The sequence below is a fragment of the Solanum lycopersicum genome, chromosome 1 (genome assembly GCF_036512215.1).
Source record: "Solanum lycopersicum chromosome 1, SLM_r2.1".
Classification (NCBI taxonomy): Eukaryota; Viridiplantae; Streptophyta; class Magnoliopsida; order Solanales; family Solanaceae; genus Solanum; species Solanum lycopersicum.
In genome coordinates, this window is record NC_090800.1 from 88145039 (window position 1) to 88166584 (window position 21546).

Here is a 21546-nt window from a genome sequence, read left to right on the forward strand (position 1 = left end):
GTTGTTATTTCAATTACCTTTGGTTCTGCAAATGGCTTGGCAATTTCAAATTTGTCTCCTTGATACAAAGATAATTGCAGTAGCCATTAAGGTTACAAACGCTCAACTGAAGAGGGTTCTTGAATAGTAAATGCCAGACAATCTAGTCCTGATTCTTGTGTTTACAATCTAATGGGAGAGTTTATTACCCTCAACATACATTATACAACTCGACCTACAGTACACCTCCACAACCGAAAAAAAAAGAACTTTGGATTCACATATTCATCAGTCAATAAAAAACCTACTTCATCAGCATGGAAATAGCTGAACGAATGGAGCTCTTGCGAGTGGTGGAACCCCCACGCTTAACCAGTGAATGTGGTCCATTCCAGACAGATCTTTGATCATCAGCAAACAGAACTCGAGATAAATCCATAGCTGTTGTATTTTCAAGATAACGCAAGTTCTCCCACATCTTGGCCTTCTTGTACTTGTCTTGCAATTCCTGCTCAAAATTTCACCACCCAAAACAGAGTTACAACACAATGGAAGTTGAAAGATACTGAATTTTGTTTACTGTAAAACCTGGTATAATAGACGGATGAAAAACATTATTTCCAGCTCAGTTTTTTCCAAACAGAAAAATAAAATGTTTCAGATTTCACTGGATTGGTTCAAGTGGCAGTAGCTCAGATAGCGTTATGCACTTGACATGGATTTCTACTCCAGAAATTCATTCATGCAAATTTTCAATTTTAGCATATATGTTTCTTCAGTTTGTTTCAATAGCTGTAAATTAGTGGCTGCCATTCAAGTAGGAATATGCAATTTCACGAATAATAAGGTATTGAAGAATGAACAGATATATGATGAACCAGGTACTAGAACAAGCCTTTTCATACTGGAAACAAAGGTATAAACAATACTTATCGCAGAGTATTTGCTTTCAATTGCTTACCTTTGGCCTCTGCAGCCCAGTTACAGCATTTTCATTCCCATGCTGCAGATTTTCTTTTCCACCGTCATTCAGCAATTCTCGACCTGGCTCCCCATTTTGCTTCTGATCATGTGCTTTGTGCTCATCTAAAGATGTATAACCTGACTGCAAATGCTCAGAAGTGACCCCCGTTCTTTTACTTTGGATTCCCATTTCACTCCTCATCTCTTCCCCTAGCTTCTCACATAAAGCGTCCTGATTTTCAGACAACTTTCTCTCTGCTCCTTTTTCTTGCATAATGGTGTCAACATCTGTCTCTGGTGAATTCTCCACATTTGATGAGGTGTATTCTCGACTTTCTACAGGTGAAGTTTCCTTTTCAGAAAGAAAATGGAGAAACAACAGTTAGAAAGGAAATTGTATCAACACTATCAGAATGGTCACAAAAAAATTGGAAACAGAATAACATCTCTATGCTCAAGTCATTAAACAAATATTTAATGCGGAGATCCATTTAAACCAAGATTCTTATGTCTCCCTCCATCCCATATTAGTTGATCACTTTTCATTTGCACAATGCTAAAGAAATCATAAATACTAATTCACCCCTTGAAAACTTCTTGGGAATTTACAAATAAATGTGATGATCACTTTCAAAAAAAATAAAATTGCAAGGCTAATATAGAAAAAAAATTTAATTAATGCATTCTTGATTTAGTAAAGTGGACGACTAACATGGGATAACTATTTTTAGTATAATGATCAACTAATGTGGGATGCAAGGGAGTATATCAAAGCAAGTCTTAACCAGCAAGATATCCAGAAAGCAATCATGTCACAAAGAAGCACAAACCTATTGATACTCCAATGGATTCTAATGTTAATTGGTGGAGAGAGCCTTTGATAGACACATAACCAGCATCGGGCACTTGTAAGCAAGCTTTATTACAATCTCAGAATTACACGACTCAATATCTAATTTGATGAGTGGATAATCGGTTCCTTCAAGGTCTTTGTGAGAGTCATTAAAATGTACTAACCTGATTCCTAAGAAATATCAAGGGCTCTCTCCAAGCAAGGTTTGTTATATAAGGACAGGGGAATTCACATATTGGTGGGAATTCTGATGCAGATTGTGCAAGTTCTCCAAGCAAACTAGCGGATATAGTATCTTCAATCCAAGAGATCTTATATCTTAGAAAAGCAAAAAGTAAATCTGATGAGCAGTTGAGCACGTCAGGTACAGATGCAGCGTCTTGAGCCATGTACTCAGCTACTTGTGAGCTAATATGGTTAAAGCAGTTTCTTCAACAATTAAAAATTAAAGGAAAAGAGGAACTGATCACTAATTAGAGAGAAGTTGCACTACATGAGGCTTCAAATCCTGTATTTAATGGGAAAAACAAAGCACACAAACACACTGTTAGGCAAAAGACCGAATTAGGACATATTCGACGAGCTTCGTCAATTTCGACTAACTGGTTATTACTCCCTCTGTCCAATTTATGTAACACTCTTCTTTTTTAGTTAATCCCGAAAAGAATGACACATTTTTATATTCAATAATAATTTTACCTTAAACTTCTAAAAATTGTAATGGAGGGAGTAGATATTACAAAGTACTTCTAGATCCTGTATCCAAAACAATTGTAATAAATAAAGAGTATACAATATGTATGTCCCACCATGAATGGAGTGTTAACAATTTTGTAAATATTATGCATAGTCTAGGATCAGATAAGATCATTTAGGATCAATTAAGAAGATTCTTTGTCTGTAATTATGTATTCTTGCACTCTGTTCTAAAATGTGAATGTTACAATTTGAGCCCACAGTAGGTTCTCTTCTTTATCTACAGATTCTAATCGACTACCTAATCTAAACCCTCAACTATAAAGATTCCAAGCATTTTACAAAAAAATATATAAAATCAGAGGTAAAAGAAAAAGGTTTTAAGTACCTCAGGCTTCATGCCATCTGGATAATCATCACTAGCCTCGCATTGGTCATCCAAGGACCGGGTGATCTCCTCCCGCTCCTGCCTGCGCCGTATCATCACACATATAGCACAAAGGCAGCCTTCTTTGTGCTTCTTGAGCCTGAACAAAGTCCAATAAAATCAAGGGAAAAATTTACACTTCGAGTGAGTATTAACAGTAAATTGGTACCAGAGTACCCTCTTTGTAATTTTTCCAGTTTCACCAGTTTATAGCACATACCGGAACATATCGAAAAGTCTGGGTGAGTAGGTTTTAGTACTTTTTAAAACAGAGAGAATGTAAGGCAGAGAAGTGTGATACAGTTCCTAATTGGTGACCTAATGAGTCAAAAACCACTATATAAGATTCTGCATCATTTACACTTGCCAAATATTTGTATCTCTTAATTTTAATTTTTACCAGGCCAACAAATAAATGGTAACTCTGCCCGTATCAGCTATCTTTGGCATTGAAAAATTATCAGGCAAATATATTATCAGCAAATTCCAACTTTTATGAAATAAAATTTATTTCTTTGACTGCTTTTAGAATTTTTAGATCCTTTATTTAGTTCTAAAATTAAATACTCCAAACTCTCCTAAGCTATGTAAAAGAGAATCTCAACCTTGGTGAAAGAGTCCATCGCAGTGTTATTAATGGTGCTCGCCATTCGCCAAAGGCGCTATGGCGAGGCGACCACGCAACACCATTTCTCAGTGAGGCGTGGCGAGATCAATTAGGCGATGAGAGGCGACGTGAGGCAACGTAATGTCGACCTTAATGGCGGCGACATTTGTTTTAAAAATTTTAAAAAGGTCTTGAATTTATAATACAAGTCAAAATTAGGGTGTTTTTTTTCATATTTCCAGTCAGTCGTGACTCATGTTTCTTCTCTCAACCTCGCGATCTCTTCTTCTCCTTCAGCGAATCGCGCAAAAGGTATGGCCCCTTTTCTTTTCTTCGTTTCTTCTCTTCATTCCTCTTCTTTTCTTCTTTTCTTCTGTTCAATTTCTTGTGAAGTGAATCTTAAATTCTGAAATCTGAAGTTCTGAACTGATTGCTGTCTTCACTCTTCACTGCTTGCTGCCTTCACTGCTTTTTTTTTTCCTGTGTTTTCTTCACTGCTCTGTTTTTTCCTCTGTTTTCTTTGTTCACTGCAAAATGCTGCTGAATGCTACTGCTTTAACAGTGCTGTCTGTTATTTTTTTTAAAAAAAAAAATTAATTCTATAGTAATTAATATAGTATTTGTTGGTGAGGCAGGCCCTAGTCGCATTTTGTCGCCTCTCGCCGTCCAAAACACTGGTTCATCGGGATATTGAAGCTAGGCTAACTACAGATATTAAGCTAAGTTCTCTTATTTTTCATTCCATTATCTGGTTCTCTCCCATTCCATACGCCCTAGCAGTGACCTCCCATCAGTGCTTCTCTCTGAAGATTGACCTCCTTATGCGAACCTCCTTCAAGATATCTCATGCTCTGTGCATCTAGTTCACCAAGTCCTGTCCTGCCAATGCCCAATGGAGCATCACCCTTCCCTGATATCCCTTTCTCTTGCACTTATAACCAGCCATTTAACTCCCTTAGCCAGCTCACCTCATCCTTGACTTTGTCCTTCTATGAAAAACATTCCCCACTCACCTAGCCAATTCCATAAGTATCGACTCTCCACCACTGAATGCCTTACTAATTGTGTCAGCAGGAAGAATGCATTTTCCCAACAGAGGGAAAAGATATGTACCATCCAAAAAAAAATTAATAAAAGAAAGTACTTTCATTGGATATGTAAGATCCGCCTAAAACTATGGGAAGAAAAAAGAGTCGGCCAATTATCAGAGGAATACCATTTGGTAGGGATGGTAAAAGCAGCAGAATAAGAGTAGTTGTAGCACATAGTTCCTTCATAAAGGCGGACATCTCCTGAGACTTCACAATATCGCAATTAACATGCCTAGTTTGAAAAGGAGTATAAATGTCCATTTTCTGTTTTAGACTAAAGATATAATTATCAGTGATTTATCATCTTCCATCTCCAACCCTTATCAATAAAAATGTAGAAATTAACATATAAAGATTTTCATCTCTATAAACTTTTTTTCTGGTTGTATAAAAAACTTTCTTAACTGATATGGTAAGCTCCCTCTCCGGGAGCCCAGCAGGGTCCTTCCCACTTAGCTCTGTTGGTGGCTAGAACACCAACCTTATGGTTCGAAGTGGAGGTGCAAGTGTCTTTACCACTAGAGTAACTCTCTTGTTCTTTTTCTGGTTAAAGAAACGTGTTATTCTTATCTGATAATAAGTGTCCAATTTTTCCACATTTATATCATAAAAACATATCTAGACCCCGCAAACAAGTGATGGCCAATGAGGAAAAAACATAAACAGAACATAGATCAACATACCCTTGAAGCCTTTTGTTGTGTTTGTGAGTTAAAGAACCACTTTTTGTAACTTCCTTTCCATGACTTGAAGGTGTAGTCTCCTTAATTTGACTGCTTTCGGCACCTAATAAGGTAAGAAGACGTGTATTAAATGCTGATTAACTATTTTAAGACTGAAGCAAGGTACATCTGTTAATATGCGACATTGATGAAAAAAGTCTAATTGAAAGACTTGCAGAAAAGGAAGAAAAACATATAAGCAAATTCAGCAGAGTGATACTGATATGAAAATATATTAGGTACAAGAGAGATTTACTTTGCAGATGATCAGTATATAAGCCAGCTGCTGTCCAGTACTTCGCGAAATTCTTTTTCACCCGCTTCATGAGCTCCATAACATAATCACCTTTATTATTATACTTGTAGCAGTTTTCCCATATATACTGCACATCCTTATAGACGTCCTCGGAATTCATGTATTTGCCACCACTTTCCAGATTACTGCATATTGTCCCGAAATCCATAGGTGTAGTTATGACATCAAAATAATCCTGTTCCACACACCAGTTGAATAAGAATTTATTAATGTACTAGATGAAGGGGAAAAGGGACTAGGTAAAAGCATCCAAGAGATTTTGTGACAATATTCAGAAGACCAAGACTACAATCTCTACATACTTCTGTGCATCACTATTCACTTTAGAGGGGTTTTCTTCATATTCCTAGGTAAAACCAGTTTCCTGATATTGGACTAGAGGTGTAATATTTTGAACTTTAGTAATGCCACAAGCAACTTGTTTCAATGAAGGTTGGAGTGATGTTGACCCCAAAAGATACGGACTTTTTCAGTCTACATGAAAACTATTTACAATAGTATTAGTCAATCAAATAAATTTTCAACGGTTCTCTGTTACTTTAACAAAACCCTCCTACAGTGGACATGAGATTCCTAATTGTTGAATTTGAACCTCCAAAGCCAACTCTAGATGACATTACATATTATGGAATAAAAGAAATATAAGAAAAAAAATCATTTACTTACAGGAATTCCAAGAGCAATAGGATCGACTGGAGTATTGAAGGGCTCTGCAGCATCCATTTTCATAATTTTTCTTATAACCTAATTAACAAGATTACATAAATCAGTATAAAAGCGATAATGTTAAGATGTCTTTTAAGATTATGAATCCCCTTAGCATGGTAACCTATGTTTAAACTGTGTTTGGTCCATGAAACAGATGGGAGGTGGGGAGGAGGAAAACAAAAGAGAAGTTCATTGATGTTTTCAGTATTTACTATCACTGCAGTGAAGGTAAGGGTGAAAGGAAAGTAAAAGGTACATAAATTTTCATATTCGCCCAATCTTGGAGGGGCTAAAATAGTTAGTATGGAGGGGTAACTTCCCATTGTACTTGTGCTCAACTTTAGCCTCCCTGCCAACTAACAGGCAACAGCTATAACCAGCCACACATGGCATATGGAATATGTTTGTTTAAATGTACATCTTGTGAACATGCCAGAATAAATAGGTTCTTTGCCATGCTTACCTCCAAAGCAGTGTCTAGTTCTTGCTTGTTTAATCTCAAATCACGGTGAAGTAACTCAGGCTCTTGTTTTTTTGACTTCTCTTCCTTCACTATTTCAACATTACTACAAGGGCTCATGCTTGAAGAAAAGCCCTTTGAAGACTTGATCTTTATGCCTCCAGGTTTTTTTAGCACAATTCCTGGGGTAGTTACATTAGCCTCAGGCAATGAGTTTGCACTGTCTTCCATTTTCTCATTTGAGACAACCTGTTTCTCTGGACCAGCTTGCTGGCTACTTTTATCAGTATCACTATGAGTAGCTACTTCTGAAGAATTGAGCTGAGTGTCTAGTGTTTTTTTTGTTTTGAGTTTTACTTTCATACGTCCATAAACTGCTAAACCTGGAGGTTTGTCCCTTGGCACACCAGAATAAACAATCACAGGTTTCTCCGGTTGAGCAGTTCCGGTAGAGGATGGTGTCTCAGCCTCAACGCCAGAGTTAACTCCATCATTGTCGATATCTTCAGTACCAGAACTAGTTTCTGAATTCATGCTACCATTATTAGATGCTCCCTCACTTGTACCTGTTGTCCGAAGCTTCTTTGATTTACCTTTTTTGCTTCCACGACGGCGTTTCATCTTTCCTTAAAAACAGATACAGGTGAGCTATAGCCTTTAGTCAGTTGAAAATTGATACTCTTAGAACGATGTGAAAGGATCGGCTAAGTTGTATATTTTGGCACAACGCTACTGCAAGCACGGAACTGATCAGCCTACAGAAATCGCAATAAACACGCCCCAGTTAGAAAAGATTTAAAGAACATCCACTTCAGCTGCGAGCTACATAATGAAATCCATCACAAAACAAATTCAAGAGCCCTGACTTGGGCATAAAGCACCAATGTCTTAATGTGTCATATACGCTTACTTTTCAATGATCTACAACACCTCAAAATAAGAAAATTGATTAAAATGAATAGAATTTGCAATACATTCTTTCTATGCTTGTCTTCCATAAAGAGAAGTTAACTAAAGATACAAGTAAATCTTCAAAAAACACAGAACTATAATGCGTCACTCCAATGTTAAATCTCTTCTCCAAAACCCAACAATAAGAGGAAACAAAACCAAACCCTAGAATTCACCCACAACCAAGATTTATAAGAGAACATAAAAGAAATAAACCAATCTAATTTAAACCCTCAACATATCATCAAAAGAATAACTACATCGATAAACCAACATATAACCCAAGAATCAAAAAGACAATTAGCAAAAGTATTAGAAAAAATAACGAACTCAAAATCTGTCAAAGGATCAAGAATCAAGATTCAAGAAGTTCAAAGACACAATCTTGGACAAACCAACAGAACCCCATTTACCTAAAACAAGAAAACAAAGATAAAACACCCATTAATAAAAGAAAACATAAATCACCTAGAAGAACCAAACACTTTAAGGTACTTTGGGCCAAGAATCTCACCTTTTCTTCTGCAATTTAGCCTTCAGTTGGGAAAAACTTGCACTCTATTTTCTTTTGCTTCGATATTCGTTGGCGGTTGAATTCAAATATCCAAAAATATTTGAAAGTTTTAAGGTTCGGAAGGAAAAACTCTGTCGGAATTACAAGAAACCAAGACCCATAAAAAACCCTTTTTTTTTCCCTTATTTTCTTTTGTTTTCACTTTTCGCCTTCCCCTTCCACGTTGGAGATAATACTATTTATAAATGTAATTTTTTAATATTGTTAAAATACTAACCCACCGTTTTTATAAATATGTCACTTTAACTCCCCTCAAATTTTGCTTTGTGCAAATTACGCTTTTGATACTCGATTTAATTTTAAAGAGGTCCTTTTGCAAGTTATATTGTTTTGCGGGTTTTTTCTTTTTGCTTTCTTGGTAACTATTCGTTATTGTTTTGAGGTGTGATTTTTTAAAATTGAATTTAAATTATATGATGTAATAAATACTTATTATGTTTATAAATTTCAACACATCATTTACATTTCTTACTGAATCAAAAATTGATATCAACCAATTTATATAATTACTCAATCAGTTACTTGGTTGTGTAGATATATTTATACTGTCACTGTACATATTTATTATTATTTTATTGTGTATTCAAAAAGTAATTAAACAATAAATAATAATATTTTTCATATAACTCAATAAAGTGATTTTTTCGCTCCAATCTTATTCATTCACCGCCTCAATTTAGGAGGGCTTCTGTTGATCCTTAGAAAATGATATTACTTTTATCAAATATTGTCATATGTATAATATGTACATTCACATACAATTGATCTCCCACGTAATTTGTAGTCATACATTTGATCCCTTCACATATGTAGTTATGTACACATACAACTAATTTATGCTTTAAAATACACACATATACATATTTCGCTCAATATTCATCCTATTTAACTTGAATAAATTTTTCTCCACACGATTTTTACTCTCGTATTGCGAGTTTTCTCTTAGTTCAGTTGCATTATGTCTCTATACTACTCTACCTCAATAATTAAGTTTTTCTTTAGTTGGTGTGAAATGGATAAATCCTGAAATAGGAGGTCTTGTCGATATGTAACCTAGGATTGTTATCAGTTAGTTTCAATTTGGAAAAATTACTTGGATGAGTGTCTTTTAATGGATAATTACTAATTTTAGCGGTACTTTTTATTTATTATCATTTATAATAATACTATGTTAAATATGCAACATGTATTAGAAGTGAATTAAGTATGCAATAGATATGTATTTAAAAATATATTATGCTTGTTTGATAAGAAGTTGATGCATTGTATTATAAGTACGTTAGAATGTGCAATAAATATATTATCTATCATTAGAACTTGAATTATAAGTGAATAATAGATTATTTTTTGTAATATGAATTAAAAGTGTATTAAACATGTATTAACGGTGATCAATTGGTTAAAAAAAAGTTTATTATTAAAATGATAAATCTTTTTAATTTATAGTATATTTATGTAAGTTTTCACGTTGAGTAAATAGCGAAGAAGTTGGGCCCAACCAAGTAAAATAAGAAGGCCGGGCCATTACAATTAAGTCGTCACACAACTGGGCTTCATTGAAAAAAGCGCAAAACCGATTCCAGGCCCGTGTTAGCATGAAGACTCAACTCAACCAGAGATTTCTCCCTCATCGCTTACAGAAAAAAGCTATATGCTGTTTATATTGCGAAATCTAACAGTGTAGTTTGTCCCTTCGGGGACATCCGATAAAATTGGAACGATACAGAGAAGATTAGCATGGCCCCTGCGCAAGGATGACACGCACAAATCGAGAAATGGTCCAAATTTTTTTTTGCCATTCTTTTCAAGCTCCATTGTCAAATTTTCGGGGGGTTTTGAAGTCGCCTATCTGAGGTTAGTCTCTCTGCATCTGATCAGTCTGAAACTTTAGTCGCTGAGCTTATTCTTTGTTCTGGACTTGAAAGATTAGGTCAAAATGATTAGGTTTTATCTTTTCAAATTATATAGTATCAAATGAATGTTTTAAGTATATTGTTGGGCATTAAGTACTAGAAGGAGATTTGTGTTATATGGTGTAATTACATTCCGAAATGACTGTCTCAAGTTTTTTTTTGGGGGGGGGGGTTAATCTTAATCTCTTCTGGTGGCTTATATTGGAGTTTTAAGTTTAATTAGACTATTAAGGAAAGAAAGTATCTTTAATAGTCTCCGAGGGCTCTTTGGTTTGGGTACAAGTTATCCCGGATTAATTATCATGTGATTAGTCATTCCATGATTGTTATCCCATATAAATAACACTACAATTCGGGGATAAGTAAATCAAATTTGAGATAAGTTCATCCAAAAACTAATCTCGCAATTAGTTATCCCTCGTACAAATGAGCAAGGGAGAAAAATTATCTCTGCCAAAAAGTTGAATTATGTTAACCAACAAAAAGGTTTTTCTGTGGTTTTAGTTTGTGCTAAACTTTGTAAACTCATAATAGGTGTTGTAATTTATAACTGGAGTCTAGCAAAAATTGCTTGACGATGCAATGCAACCGAGTCTAACTGGCTTATGTTCCAGAAGGAATCAAAATGCAGCTGATATGATACAATTTAGGAAGTTCTTAACCACTAGCTGTTGTATCAAAATAATTTGTTGTTTTGAATAGATCATTATGGATGATAACTTGACAATTCCAATTTGAACTGACCAATCCTTGTATGCCTAGTGCTAAAATAGGTCTTTAGTCTACACATAGAGCAGATTTAATAAGCTTCTTCTGCTCTTGCAGAAACCATTGTTAGGCATGGACGTGAAGCGCGAAAATTGGTTGATGGGAGAACTGATTGTGCTTGCAATAAAAGGGAAGAACAGACACACTGAATGAATGAAGATCTAGAATCTAGATAATGGGTATGTTGTGCTTTGAAATTTTTTAAGTCTCTTTTCAAATGCACTTTTGAGAATATTTATGTACATAAATTCTTGTAGTTTAGTTGAGTGTCTAAATGTGGCAAATTTATAAATGTGTAATCATTTGCAGTGTGGAGAAAACCAACTTTTCTTATTGGCGGTCTTCATCTTCTGTGTTCTTCATAATAGTGTTCTTCAACTTGCTTAACAAAATCAATCAAAACTAAGTTCTAATAAATAACTAATCTTCAATTTTCTACAACACAAGAAGGTACCAAAAAAAAAAAAAAAGTTGTGCCAAGTCACACCTCACCAACTTCCCTTCCACTAGTTTGTTCTGACTTTAGTCTAAAACATTGAATCATATTTTATTTTTTAAAATGTGAAAAATGAATCATTCAATTCTTAGAAGCAAACATATATTGAAAGCTAATATTAACGTGTATTGCCAGCACATGAAGGAAGACATGAGAGTCATTTTGGACAAGCAAGAAGTTTCCTCAATAGTATAATATATAGGTAACTACTACTTTTTATTAGGTCAATATAATACCAAACTAAACGTATATCCCTCTTTCCCTTACACGCATAAAACTCCCATTATGATCAATTTCATTTAGATTATCATCATACCTACCTAGCTCATGCTCATCTCCTCCTTCAATTTCATCGTAATTTTTTTTCTAGTATTCGAATTCCTGAAGTTTTAACAAAGACTCTTTATATTCGATTGTTTTAGTGCTGATAGATGGACATGTCTCTACGAGCCAGATCAACTTCCTCTAAACAAACATCCACAGATGCATCAGAAATTCCATTACTTCCAACAAGCAACAACGATCATGAAGCAGAGCGTCCAGCTATACCGCGACCATCAATTTCCCAACGTGCCTTAGAAAGCACAGCACATTTAGCCAACCTACTCCCAACAGGAACTCTCTTAGCATTCCAATTACTAATCCCAATTTTCACCAACAACGGATCGTGTGACACTGCATCTCGTCCATTGACATTAGTCCTCCTTGCACTACTCGCATTTTCGTGCTTTTTAGCTTGTTTCACCGATAGTTTCAAAGCACCAGACGGGCAAATTTACTACGGATTAGCTACTTTCAAAGGTTTATGGATTTTCGATTATCAGGCAGCTTCGATTTCTGGTGTGCCTGGTGAATTGAGCAGGTATAGAGTTGGTTTTATTGATTTTGTTCACGCTATTCTCTCTGTTCTTGTATTTGTTGCTGTGGCTTTGAGAGATAAAAATGTGGTGAATTGCTTTTATCCTACACCAGATCATGAAACAAAACAGGTACTTGATGTTGTTCCTATTGGAATTGGGGTAATTTGTAGTTTGTTATTTGTAGTTTTTCCAACTAGGAGACATGGAATTGGCTTCCCTGTTACACCTGATAAACGCTGAAATCAAAGCCAATTATTGTTGTTATTTGCTAATTCATTCATTTGTTTAATGTTTTGTAAAGTCATATTATTGTGTATATGCTAATAATAAAGTTTTTAACATAATGTTTCTATGGGTCATGGAAGTTAAATTGGGCAAAGAAAAGAAATTAAATACTTCAAACTGATATAATAATATAAAGCACTGATACATTAATTTGATGCACGAGATATATTAATTGTTAGGTAAGATACATTATATTTTATACATGATACACTAATTTGATGCGTGAAAATGAGAGACTTTGAAAATTTATAAAACTAATAATAGATAATGATAATAAAAGAAACTTAAAAAGGTGGAATCTCTGTTATTTTTTGAGTTAAATTTTGCCAGGTTATAGAGGAATAATATTGTCAACTAGTACTAAAAGTACATACAAACATAAGAATTGAATTGCAGCAAATTAAAGCAATATTATTTTAAACATGTTTAGGACAGTTGGTGTTTTCATCATAATTTATCTTTATATTATATTCATGACAGAGTAGATAAACATTAATGATATAAATTGACATGTTCTGAAAGATGATTTGTCTTATTCTTGCAAATTCCAATGTCATTGATTATAATTTATGGGTGATGCGATGATGTTAAATTATTACAAATATTAACTCAACTGGCAGCACATGTGAGCCTTATATTAAAAAAAAAAAGAAGCATTTTTAATCGTCCGTTTTTAGCTATTAAATCACAATATGTTTTCATTTTGAAAATATACAAAGTTTTTTTCTTTTGGTGCTTGGTACAAAGACATTAATTCATTTCCTTGTGATGTTAATGATTAGGAACAGGATAAAAATGTATTATATAGATATTTGATGTATAATCATTATATATTTAATATAATTATCTTTTCTCGATATATTATATTTATACACAATTATACAGTAGTATTAATTAAGATGCTTTCGATCCAAGACTAATTTAACTACAATAAATTCTCACATTTTCAATGTAAATGTAACTTTTGACCATCTATAAACACAGTTAAAGTATACTACTTGTGTGTTGGTACACATTTTATAAATTATATAACATAGATGCTTTAGGTTGGATTTCCCGTTGCTATAACTAGAGAAACTTACGTAAAATGTACAGTAAAATTTAACTTTTTATATATATCAATCCAATAATCGAGAGGGCAACTTCATCGAATATTAATCTTTAAAAAAAAACAATTAAAATATTAATTTTGACATATGGAAGTAGGGGTATACAAATCAAATCGTCAAGTAGTCAAATTGAAAAAAATTGTGACTAATTTAATGTTTACAAGAAAAATCAACAATTCTTGATATGGTTTGATACTAATAAAAATAAAATAAAGTTAAATATAATTTAAATAAAACCTATATATATATTTGGTGTAGTTAATTATTATTGCATTACTTTTACGTATTGAATTTGTTAGTATTTGCTCTGTAATTAAATTGTTTTATTTTTGTCGGAGCTTGTACACTTTTATTTATCGTGTAATTGTAAAAAAAATGAGTAAATTGAAAGAACCGACAAAATTGAAATAAAAAAAGGGAAAATGTATATAATAGCAAACTAATAACCTAAATTAAATGAAATAGCTAGGGTTTGATTTAATTGTGCTCCATAGCAAACATTAGCTAAAATTTGTCAGCGTCTCTCTCCCAAAAATCTCGCTCGCCACTCTCCTTTCTCGCTCGCCTCTCTCTCTTTATACACAAAAGTGTATAATTCTGTTTCTATTTTGTATAAAACGAGAGAAAATTGTATATACACATGCAAAAATGTATATCTTTGTGTTGTACACTTAATTATACAATTTACAAACATTTTACTTCAAATATTGCAAAGAAAAAGGCCAACGAATTATACAATTGCGAATTATACAATTGCAGTGAAATACAATTTTCTCTATCTTTATACAACAGAAGTGTATATATTGTGTTTCTGTTTTTGTATAAAGCGAGAAAAACATATATCTTATTGCTATACACTTATAATTATGCAATATACATACATTTTAATTCGATTCAACTGTATGCAAAACAAATTATACAATTGCAGCGAAATAGGCAAGCGAATTATACAATTTAGGCCAGCGAATTATACAATTGTATATGTATAGCAAATTATATAGTTTTATGTTTGCTACGGAGCGTAACTATGCAAAGTTTGCTATAGCATACAAATATGAATTTTTTGTTTGTTATATGTGAAAGTTGCCCAAAAAAAAAAACAACTTTATAATTTTTTTTATTATAGATTTAATAAATTAACATAATTTCGATTCCTAAAGTTCATGTATACATAGGCTTGGGCATAATATGGTTAAAATAAAAAAAATTGACCGAATCAATTATTTTTAAATTTTGATTTTGATTTTTCGATCATTTCGATTGGTTTCGATTTTGATTGTCAAAATTTCAGTTTTTCGATTCGATGCTAATTAAAAAACCAAAATTAGATATATCATATATATATATATATATCTTTACCTATGGCTAGCCGCTCATAGTTGAATCACTGTTATTAACTTTTAGCTCAATAGCCCATGTCAAATCCAAATTCCAATTTGAAAATTTAGAAATCTTTAATATCGTCTCAAGTTTGAATTCTCGTTTGTGGTCTCTCAAGTACTCACTGATCATTGGCCACCACTCATCACAATTTAAGTCTTAACTTAATGTAAAAAAAATAATTATGTTATATTTAATTTTAAATACAAGATGAGTATCCACTCGTCAGTATTGAGGGGTGTGCACTGTATTTGGAAGTTGATCAATTTGTCATACCTCGTAAGTATGTAACAACATATATTTAATTAGTTATAAGGGAATGAAAAAGTTAATACATGTAAATTGCTTATAAATATATGAGATTATGCGTTTATTGTGCTCACAAAAAGTTGTGCTAGAGATGGGATTATGCACTTGTTGAGTTCCTACACATATCAGAATATACAAAAGAAATATGAGAAATTAACAATGTTAAATACATGTAATGTTGAAGTCTACAGTTTTTTTAATCTTTTTCAATTCGTGCATTTCTATAGCTTTTTTTTCAACTTGCTATAATTATTCAGATGCCACAGATCATTGTTAATTAAATTTGATTAGAGTGAAAATCAAATTGAATCAGATCGAACTTATTTCAGTTTGGTTTAATTGCACATTTGGCCAAATTGAAAATTGAATAATCGAATCGAAATTTACAAAATGAAATTAAATCGATCGAATGTCCAAACTTATATACATATAGTGTTAGTGTTTTTGACAGAGGATATCTGTTTTGATTTTGGTTATTTAGAGATATGATTATACACAATTTCTATAGAATTGTTTTTAATAATTAGTTTTGAGTATGTACGGTGCACGTATATTGATATTAATTAGTATCAAAATATTTTATACAACTTCAATTGATATATTAGAAAAAGAAACATGATAAAGTATATCAAAAATGCTAGTTCAAGGATGAGAAGATTAATATTATATTTTAATTACTTGACATTTGAGTTCAATAAGATAGTTGAAATACTATTTGTAATAGTTACTTTATATTACATACGCATATATGTCACTCGATGATATTAACAATACAATATTTTTATTTTTTTATATTAGATTTGAGATTTATTTGTCTGTTATAATAATAATTTGCATATAAATATTTTCGCAAAAAAAAAATATTTTTGCATGTATGGTATGGTATTCTGCTTGCATAAAAAAATAGATCAATAATAAAAGTAATCATAAATTGTTGTAATTGATTAAAAAAAAAAATTCTTTCACATATATAAGAGATATTAGGCAAGATGGGGCATCAACTATCTCAATTTTTCTTTTCAAGGCAAACAAAAACCTTTCTTTTGTAAATGTACCTTTTTCTCGTAAAGATGAATCTTAAATAGGAGAAAAATAATTAATTAAATAGGAGAATTGTAATTTAAATTTTATGTAAGAATTTTAATGGAATTCAATAAAGAAAGAAAGTAAATGAGGGGGGTGGGGGGGTGGGGGGGGGGGAATAATCTAAAACAGGTTTTTACACATTTCAGCTATAGCTAGATGCACAGTAGATGAATATAGTCGATTTAGTGTATAAATTATTAAGCAATTTTAAATTCTTCAAATTTTCTATTTTCAATGGGTGTTATTGTCAGCAAAAAAAAAATTAGGGTTATTTTAGTAATCCATGCTTTCCATATAATGTTGTCTACATAATTTACCTAAACACTTCAATTAAGAGTATTTGGATTGACTTAAAAGTTGATCAAATTTACTTTTACGTCGGTTTTAAACTTTTGGAAGTGTTAACAAATATAAAAAATGACTTAAAATAAGTTAGAAAATATTTGATAAGATTAGAAATAATTTAAAATAAATTTAAAGCAAAAAGTAGTTATTCCCTACTTTTTATTTTTTGACTTAAAAGTTGAAAATATTTAAGTTTGACTTTTTATATTTGACTTAAAAGCTACTTTTAAGCCAATCCAAATAGGCTCTAAGACTTGTACCTATTGAACACTTGTAGGACTTCAAAACTATGCTAGTTGAGCACTTTTTACCTACATGACATTTTGCGTGTCATTTACGGCTTATGAGTGTGTTAAAGCATGTAGTTTGGCATAAAAATTATATGCCCGCCTACGTAGCACCACCACAAATCAGAAATCCCTTTAAAGTTTTTATTTTCAAAATTAACATTCTCCTCCTCTCTGAAACTTGCACAACCGTCACACCATTTTACAAATTAAGTCTCCACCAAATCTCCCATATGTATTAATATCAGCCCCATTTTGACCTTACTTAGAAAATTATCGCCAGATAGGAATACTCGATCAAACATAATCCTATATATACTTGTATTGTTGCATGCATTAATGTAACGTTTCTCAATAATGATATTTTTACCTATGGTGATTTGAGTTAATCATTATTTTGTCTAGGGATGATACAATATAGATTGAAGGTCAATGTCATTTATTAGAGGTTTGAATTGATATATGAAGTATATGTTGTTAACTTTTAAATATGTGAATAAAAAATGAAGAGTTGCAATTTTTTGAAAGACATGCATTAGTCTACCGTTTCTCGATAATTTTGTTTTATCTTCAGTGATTTTGAGGTAATTATTTTTTGTCTATGGGTGGTACAATATAAATTGAAGGTCAGAGCATTGAATTGATTTCTAAAGTACATATTGGATTTTAAAATGTGTGAATAAAATATGAAGAGTTGCGACTTTTATGAAAAGTTGTGACTTTTACAAAAAATGTAATTTTTTTATGAAAAATTGTGATTTTTTATGAAAGACAGTGATCTTTCTGAAGGGTTGCACCTTCTTCAAAGAGTTGCGACTTTTCCAATAAAACACTATAAATATTTGTTTACATTACTCTTTGTTGTCTATAAATAGAAGGATTTCCTCTTATTTTAAAATAACACTAATTCTGAATTTCTTTTTCTTATTCTTCACAATTAAAAATTTGTGCACTCGCTCCCGTTCAGTGGCTCACTTACACCATTATTTTATATCAATATATATAGGTGAATAAAATTGTTCTATCACGAGGGAAACTATTTATTAAAACCTGGAGTACTAGAAGAGAATAATTTTTTTAAGGGGATACTATGCATCCAGTGAAATATTTTTTTTTCCTTATTTACATTCATTAGTGTATACCTATGTTATTAATTGTTATTTTTTAGTACATGCTTTATATTTTGTTGTTTATGTTATTGCAAAGTTATTATTAGTACAAATTAAGTATGCACGTTAATTGAGAATTCACACAAGCTTCCTTTATATTCAAACCCAAAGTAATTTCTGAAATACTCATTCTCTCATAAATAATTATAGTTCATACTCTCCATTCATAAGCTTATAATTTTCTGTTAACTGATACTAAATGAGAATCTTATGTAGTATGATAAATTTCGCTTATAAGTGTCATATATTATATTGATATCATTAAGTAGTATTATATAAACAAATAGTAAACAAACCCAATTTAATTTATGCCACAATATTTGAATTTCAGTGGTCAAATATATTTATTTGTGTGGTTTTGACTTGAGTGATCTTACAAAGGGATTACTTTAATGTTTTCCGAAGAAAGAAAGGGCTTTGAACATAATTCCTGCATTATTTACATAACAGAGTTGCTCTGCTGCTAAGGATGAACATCCATATATAACCTAAATGCATAATGTCTACATGTATTGCAAGTATCAGAGTTTATTAATTAAGTACTTGTGTTGGTATGTTTAATTAATTTTGCATATCCTACTTAAAATTGATTTGTGAAGGTGATGGAAGGTTTGGTAATCAACTTTGTTGTTTCAGTGTCCACAGCATTTTGACGAGAGATCCTTCACACAAACTATATACAAGGATGCGACTTTGAGAATTCCCAGACCAGTATGTTGTTGAGCCTACTGATGGATACTTGGAGATGAGTCTGTGAAACGAATAGGTTGCTTCTTTTCTTTTGGACGTAAAACTATTTACTAAGCTTATGATATGTGCTTGTTCTCCATGTTAGATGAGGTGAATTGTCTTTTCAACCTTTCCTTGTCTTCAAAGTTTGGTTATGACTCATGAAATACCCTTTTATACATATGTAGGTAATGTGCTTTGCCGATTAGTATTGACAAAAATAATTTTATAGAAAGTGTTTACATTCGCATATCAAACCTGATATAGAAAGTCATGTATGACAGATTCTTAGTGTTTGGTGGGTGCTCATAGTTTTCTTTCCAGGTCCCGTGTTGCTTGCGGATTGCCATTTGGTGGAAAAACATGACAGGGAATGTACTGACCGTTCATGCCCGAGGGATTTTGAAGTTACTCATGACATTGCTCTCACCTTACTTTTGCTGATTTCCTTTGAGCTCCAGACTCCTGTCATTGTGAAATTCTCTAGAGCTTGTGATTTTTTCTGTCAAGTTATACACCAGAGAGGTATGCCAGATACTATAGTTCTGTACCTACATACTTATTTCCATATGCATGTCTTAATGATCCCCTTGTACCTAAAATATAATATGTACCCCTTATAAACTCCAAGAGCGTTTTTTTTTTTTTTAATGTTGGGCTAGGCACACAATCCATTTTCTACATACATATATATATATTTTCATAATTCGAAGCTTATGGAGGCTATTGGTTACTTGTTTGAACTCCTCTATGCTTACTTTTAGCTTTCTGATCAAAATCAATTATTAGTTTGGAATAGATTCGTAGGATCTTCCTAATTGACTTGAAGTTCAGTGTGTTAGCTCAAGAGCTTCTTATATCTTTCCAATTGTATGGATGCAGAATGCTCCTATTTGCTGTCTGAAGCTTACAAAAGTCCCCATTATGATTTTTGCTATTAGAATTAGAAATTGAATGTGATATAGGTTCAGCATTGAGATTTGGATAGGAAAAATAGTTGTCTATGAGTAGGTCCAGAAGCATCATCAGGCGTTTCAGCCCACACATGTATTGAACTTTTATGAATTCCGTCTAAAGAAATGTCAATTCCCTTTGCCTTTTGTAACACTAATATATTAATCGTGTTTTTTAAGTTGTTGATTTTAGAAATTGTCACGCATGGTTCAAGATTGAATATCTCAAGCAAATGCGTTGATGATGAATTTGTTAAGTCGCAGGTTGTGTATAGACTAGGATATAATATTTATAACAAAAAAACTAAATAGTTAGACTAAATTTTAATAGAAAACCGGTACTTGTAAATTTTCTTTTTCTTTTTTTGCAAATGAAAACAATATTATCTTTTAATAGAAAACGTATACTTCAACTAAAATGAAAAGAGTGAAAAATTTACATTGTACATTATGAAATCAAATCATTAACAAAAAAATTTAATTGAAGAGACATTATCTGAGATATACCATGCATGATTTCTTGAAATTAAATATCATATTTGTAGCAGTATTTCTTTTTAATTACTCATATTTTTTCATAATATAAAGATTGTGTTACAGCTTAATACAGTGTATTGTTTTTTGAGGACTATAATTATCATGTGATTCATAATCAGCTCCATGTCATGCCTACTCACAAGAAAATAAATACTTAACATACATCTTTAGTAATTAAAAAAGAAAATGAAAGCGACAAAAATATGAGTTTATTCAGTTGAGTAAGATGCCCCTTCGAAGCAATCAGTTGTATTATTTTGTCATAAAATAGTTTAGGGGAATTTTAATTTTATTTTTTTAATTTTTAAAAAGGAAGTGAAAAGGCCAAACACCTCCTTAACAGTGTTAATTTTACGTCAGTGTCTGTTCAACGTATATTGTATATATTTATAGCAACTTTTCAAATAGGCATATCCACTTATCAAATGTAGGAAAATACAGCATAGGTCATGTGAAGTCAAAACTAAAGCCGGATATAAGATTTAAATTTTATGAGTTTAAGCTTTTTAAACCGTATAAATTCATACATCTTACTATTTGTTGGTGAATGTATCATATATTAGATGAATTTTTAAAATGACTAAATAAATATTTAGGTCTTTTAAATAAAATTTAAGCACATTGTGTTATTATCTAAACCAATTAAATAGTATAAATCTTAGACTGATTTCCTTTAGAATATAACAATCCAAAACGTATTACTTTAAACAATTCGAGATCAATTAATTGAAAAGTCTAAAACTCTTCGACTTTGAAATTTGTATTTTATCTTTAATAAGATGTTTTTAGTCATGTAAATATTCTAACACTTATTTAGACCAAAATTTTATTTTTTTTAAAAAAAAAGTCACTATTATACCACATAAATTAAAATGAAAATGTCCCACGAAAGCATGATTAGAGAAAATTGCACAGCGAAAAAGTCGTAATTGTGGAACATCAATTGGACCACTTCTTATTGGCTCTTTAATTT

The 21546-nt window shown here is 32.0% G+C and overlaps 2 protein-coding genes and 1 non-coding gene across 4 annotated transcripts; 2 read left to right on the plus strand and 1 right to left on the minus strand.

Annotated features, from left to right (window-relative positions):
- Positions 1–36: 36 nt before the first annotated feature.
- On the minus strand, positions 37–8634 carry LOC101268321 (bromodomain-containing factor 1). The gene is made up of 8 exons (XM_004230406.4): positions 8288–8634; positions 6826–7577; positions 6321–6398; positions 5595–5829; positions 5300–5402; positions 2880–3018; positions 941–1294; positions 37–487 (listed from the first exon to the last, which is right to left on the minus strand). The coding sequence occupies exons 2-8, from the start codon at positions 7441–7443 to the stop codon at positions 284–286; spliced, it is 1731 nt and encodes a 576-aa protein (XP_004230454.1). The 5' UTR covers positions 7444–7577; positions 8288–8634; the 3' UTR covers positions 37–283.
- Positions 8635–9884: 1250 nt separating this feature from the next.
- On the plus strand, positions 9885–12728 carry LOC101268616 (protein DMP3). Of its 2 annotated transcripts, XM_010316222.4 has the most exons (4): positions 9888–10201; positions 11086–11207; positions 11660–11726; positions 11947–12728. In XM_010316222.4, exon 4 carries the CDS (start codon positions 11956–11958, stop codon positions 12622–12624), a length of 669 nt encoding a protein of 222 aa, XP_010314524.1. In that variant the 5' UTR covers positions 9888–10201; positions 11086–11207; positions 11660–11726; positions 11947–11955; the 3' UTR covers positions 12625–12728. The 2 variants fall into 2 exon arrangements, with proteins under 2 accessions (XP_004230455.1, XP_010314524.1); XM_004230407.5 differs by lacking the exon at positions 11660–11726 and having other exon boundaries at positions 9885–10201.
- Positions 10035–10137, plus strand: U6 (U6 small nuclear RNA). The gene is given in 1 exon segment (NR_138085.1): positions 10035–10137. It is a non-coding gene; the product is annotated as a U6 small nuclear RNA (small nuclear RNA).
- Positions 12729–21546: the final 8818 nt, after the last annotated feature.

Coding starts and splice junctions, on each gene's coding strand:
- LOC101268321 (XM_004230406.4), bottom strand. CDS start 7,443: ATGAAACGCCGTCGTGGAAGCAAAAAAGGTAAATCAAAGAAGCTTCGG. Junction 6,399..6,825: donor AACTAGACACTGCTTTGGAG/GTAAGCATGGCA, acceptor CTTGTTAATTAG/GTTATAAGAAAAATTATGAA. Junction 3,019..5,299: donor CACAACAAAAGGCTTCAAGG/GTATGTTGATCT, acceptor GACTTTGTTCAG/GCTCAAGAAGCACAAAGAAG.
- LOC101268616 (XM_004230407.5), top strand. CDS start 11,956: ATGGACATGTCTCTACGAGCCAGATCAACTTCCTCTAAACAAACATCC.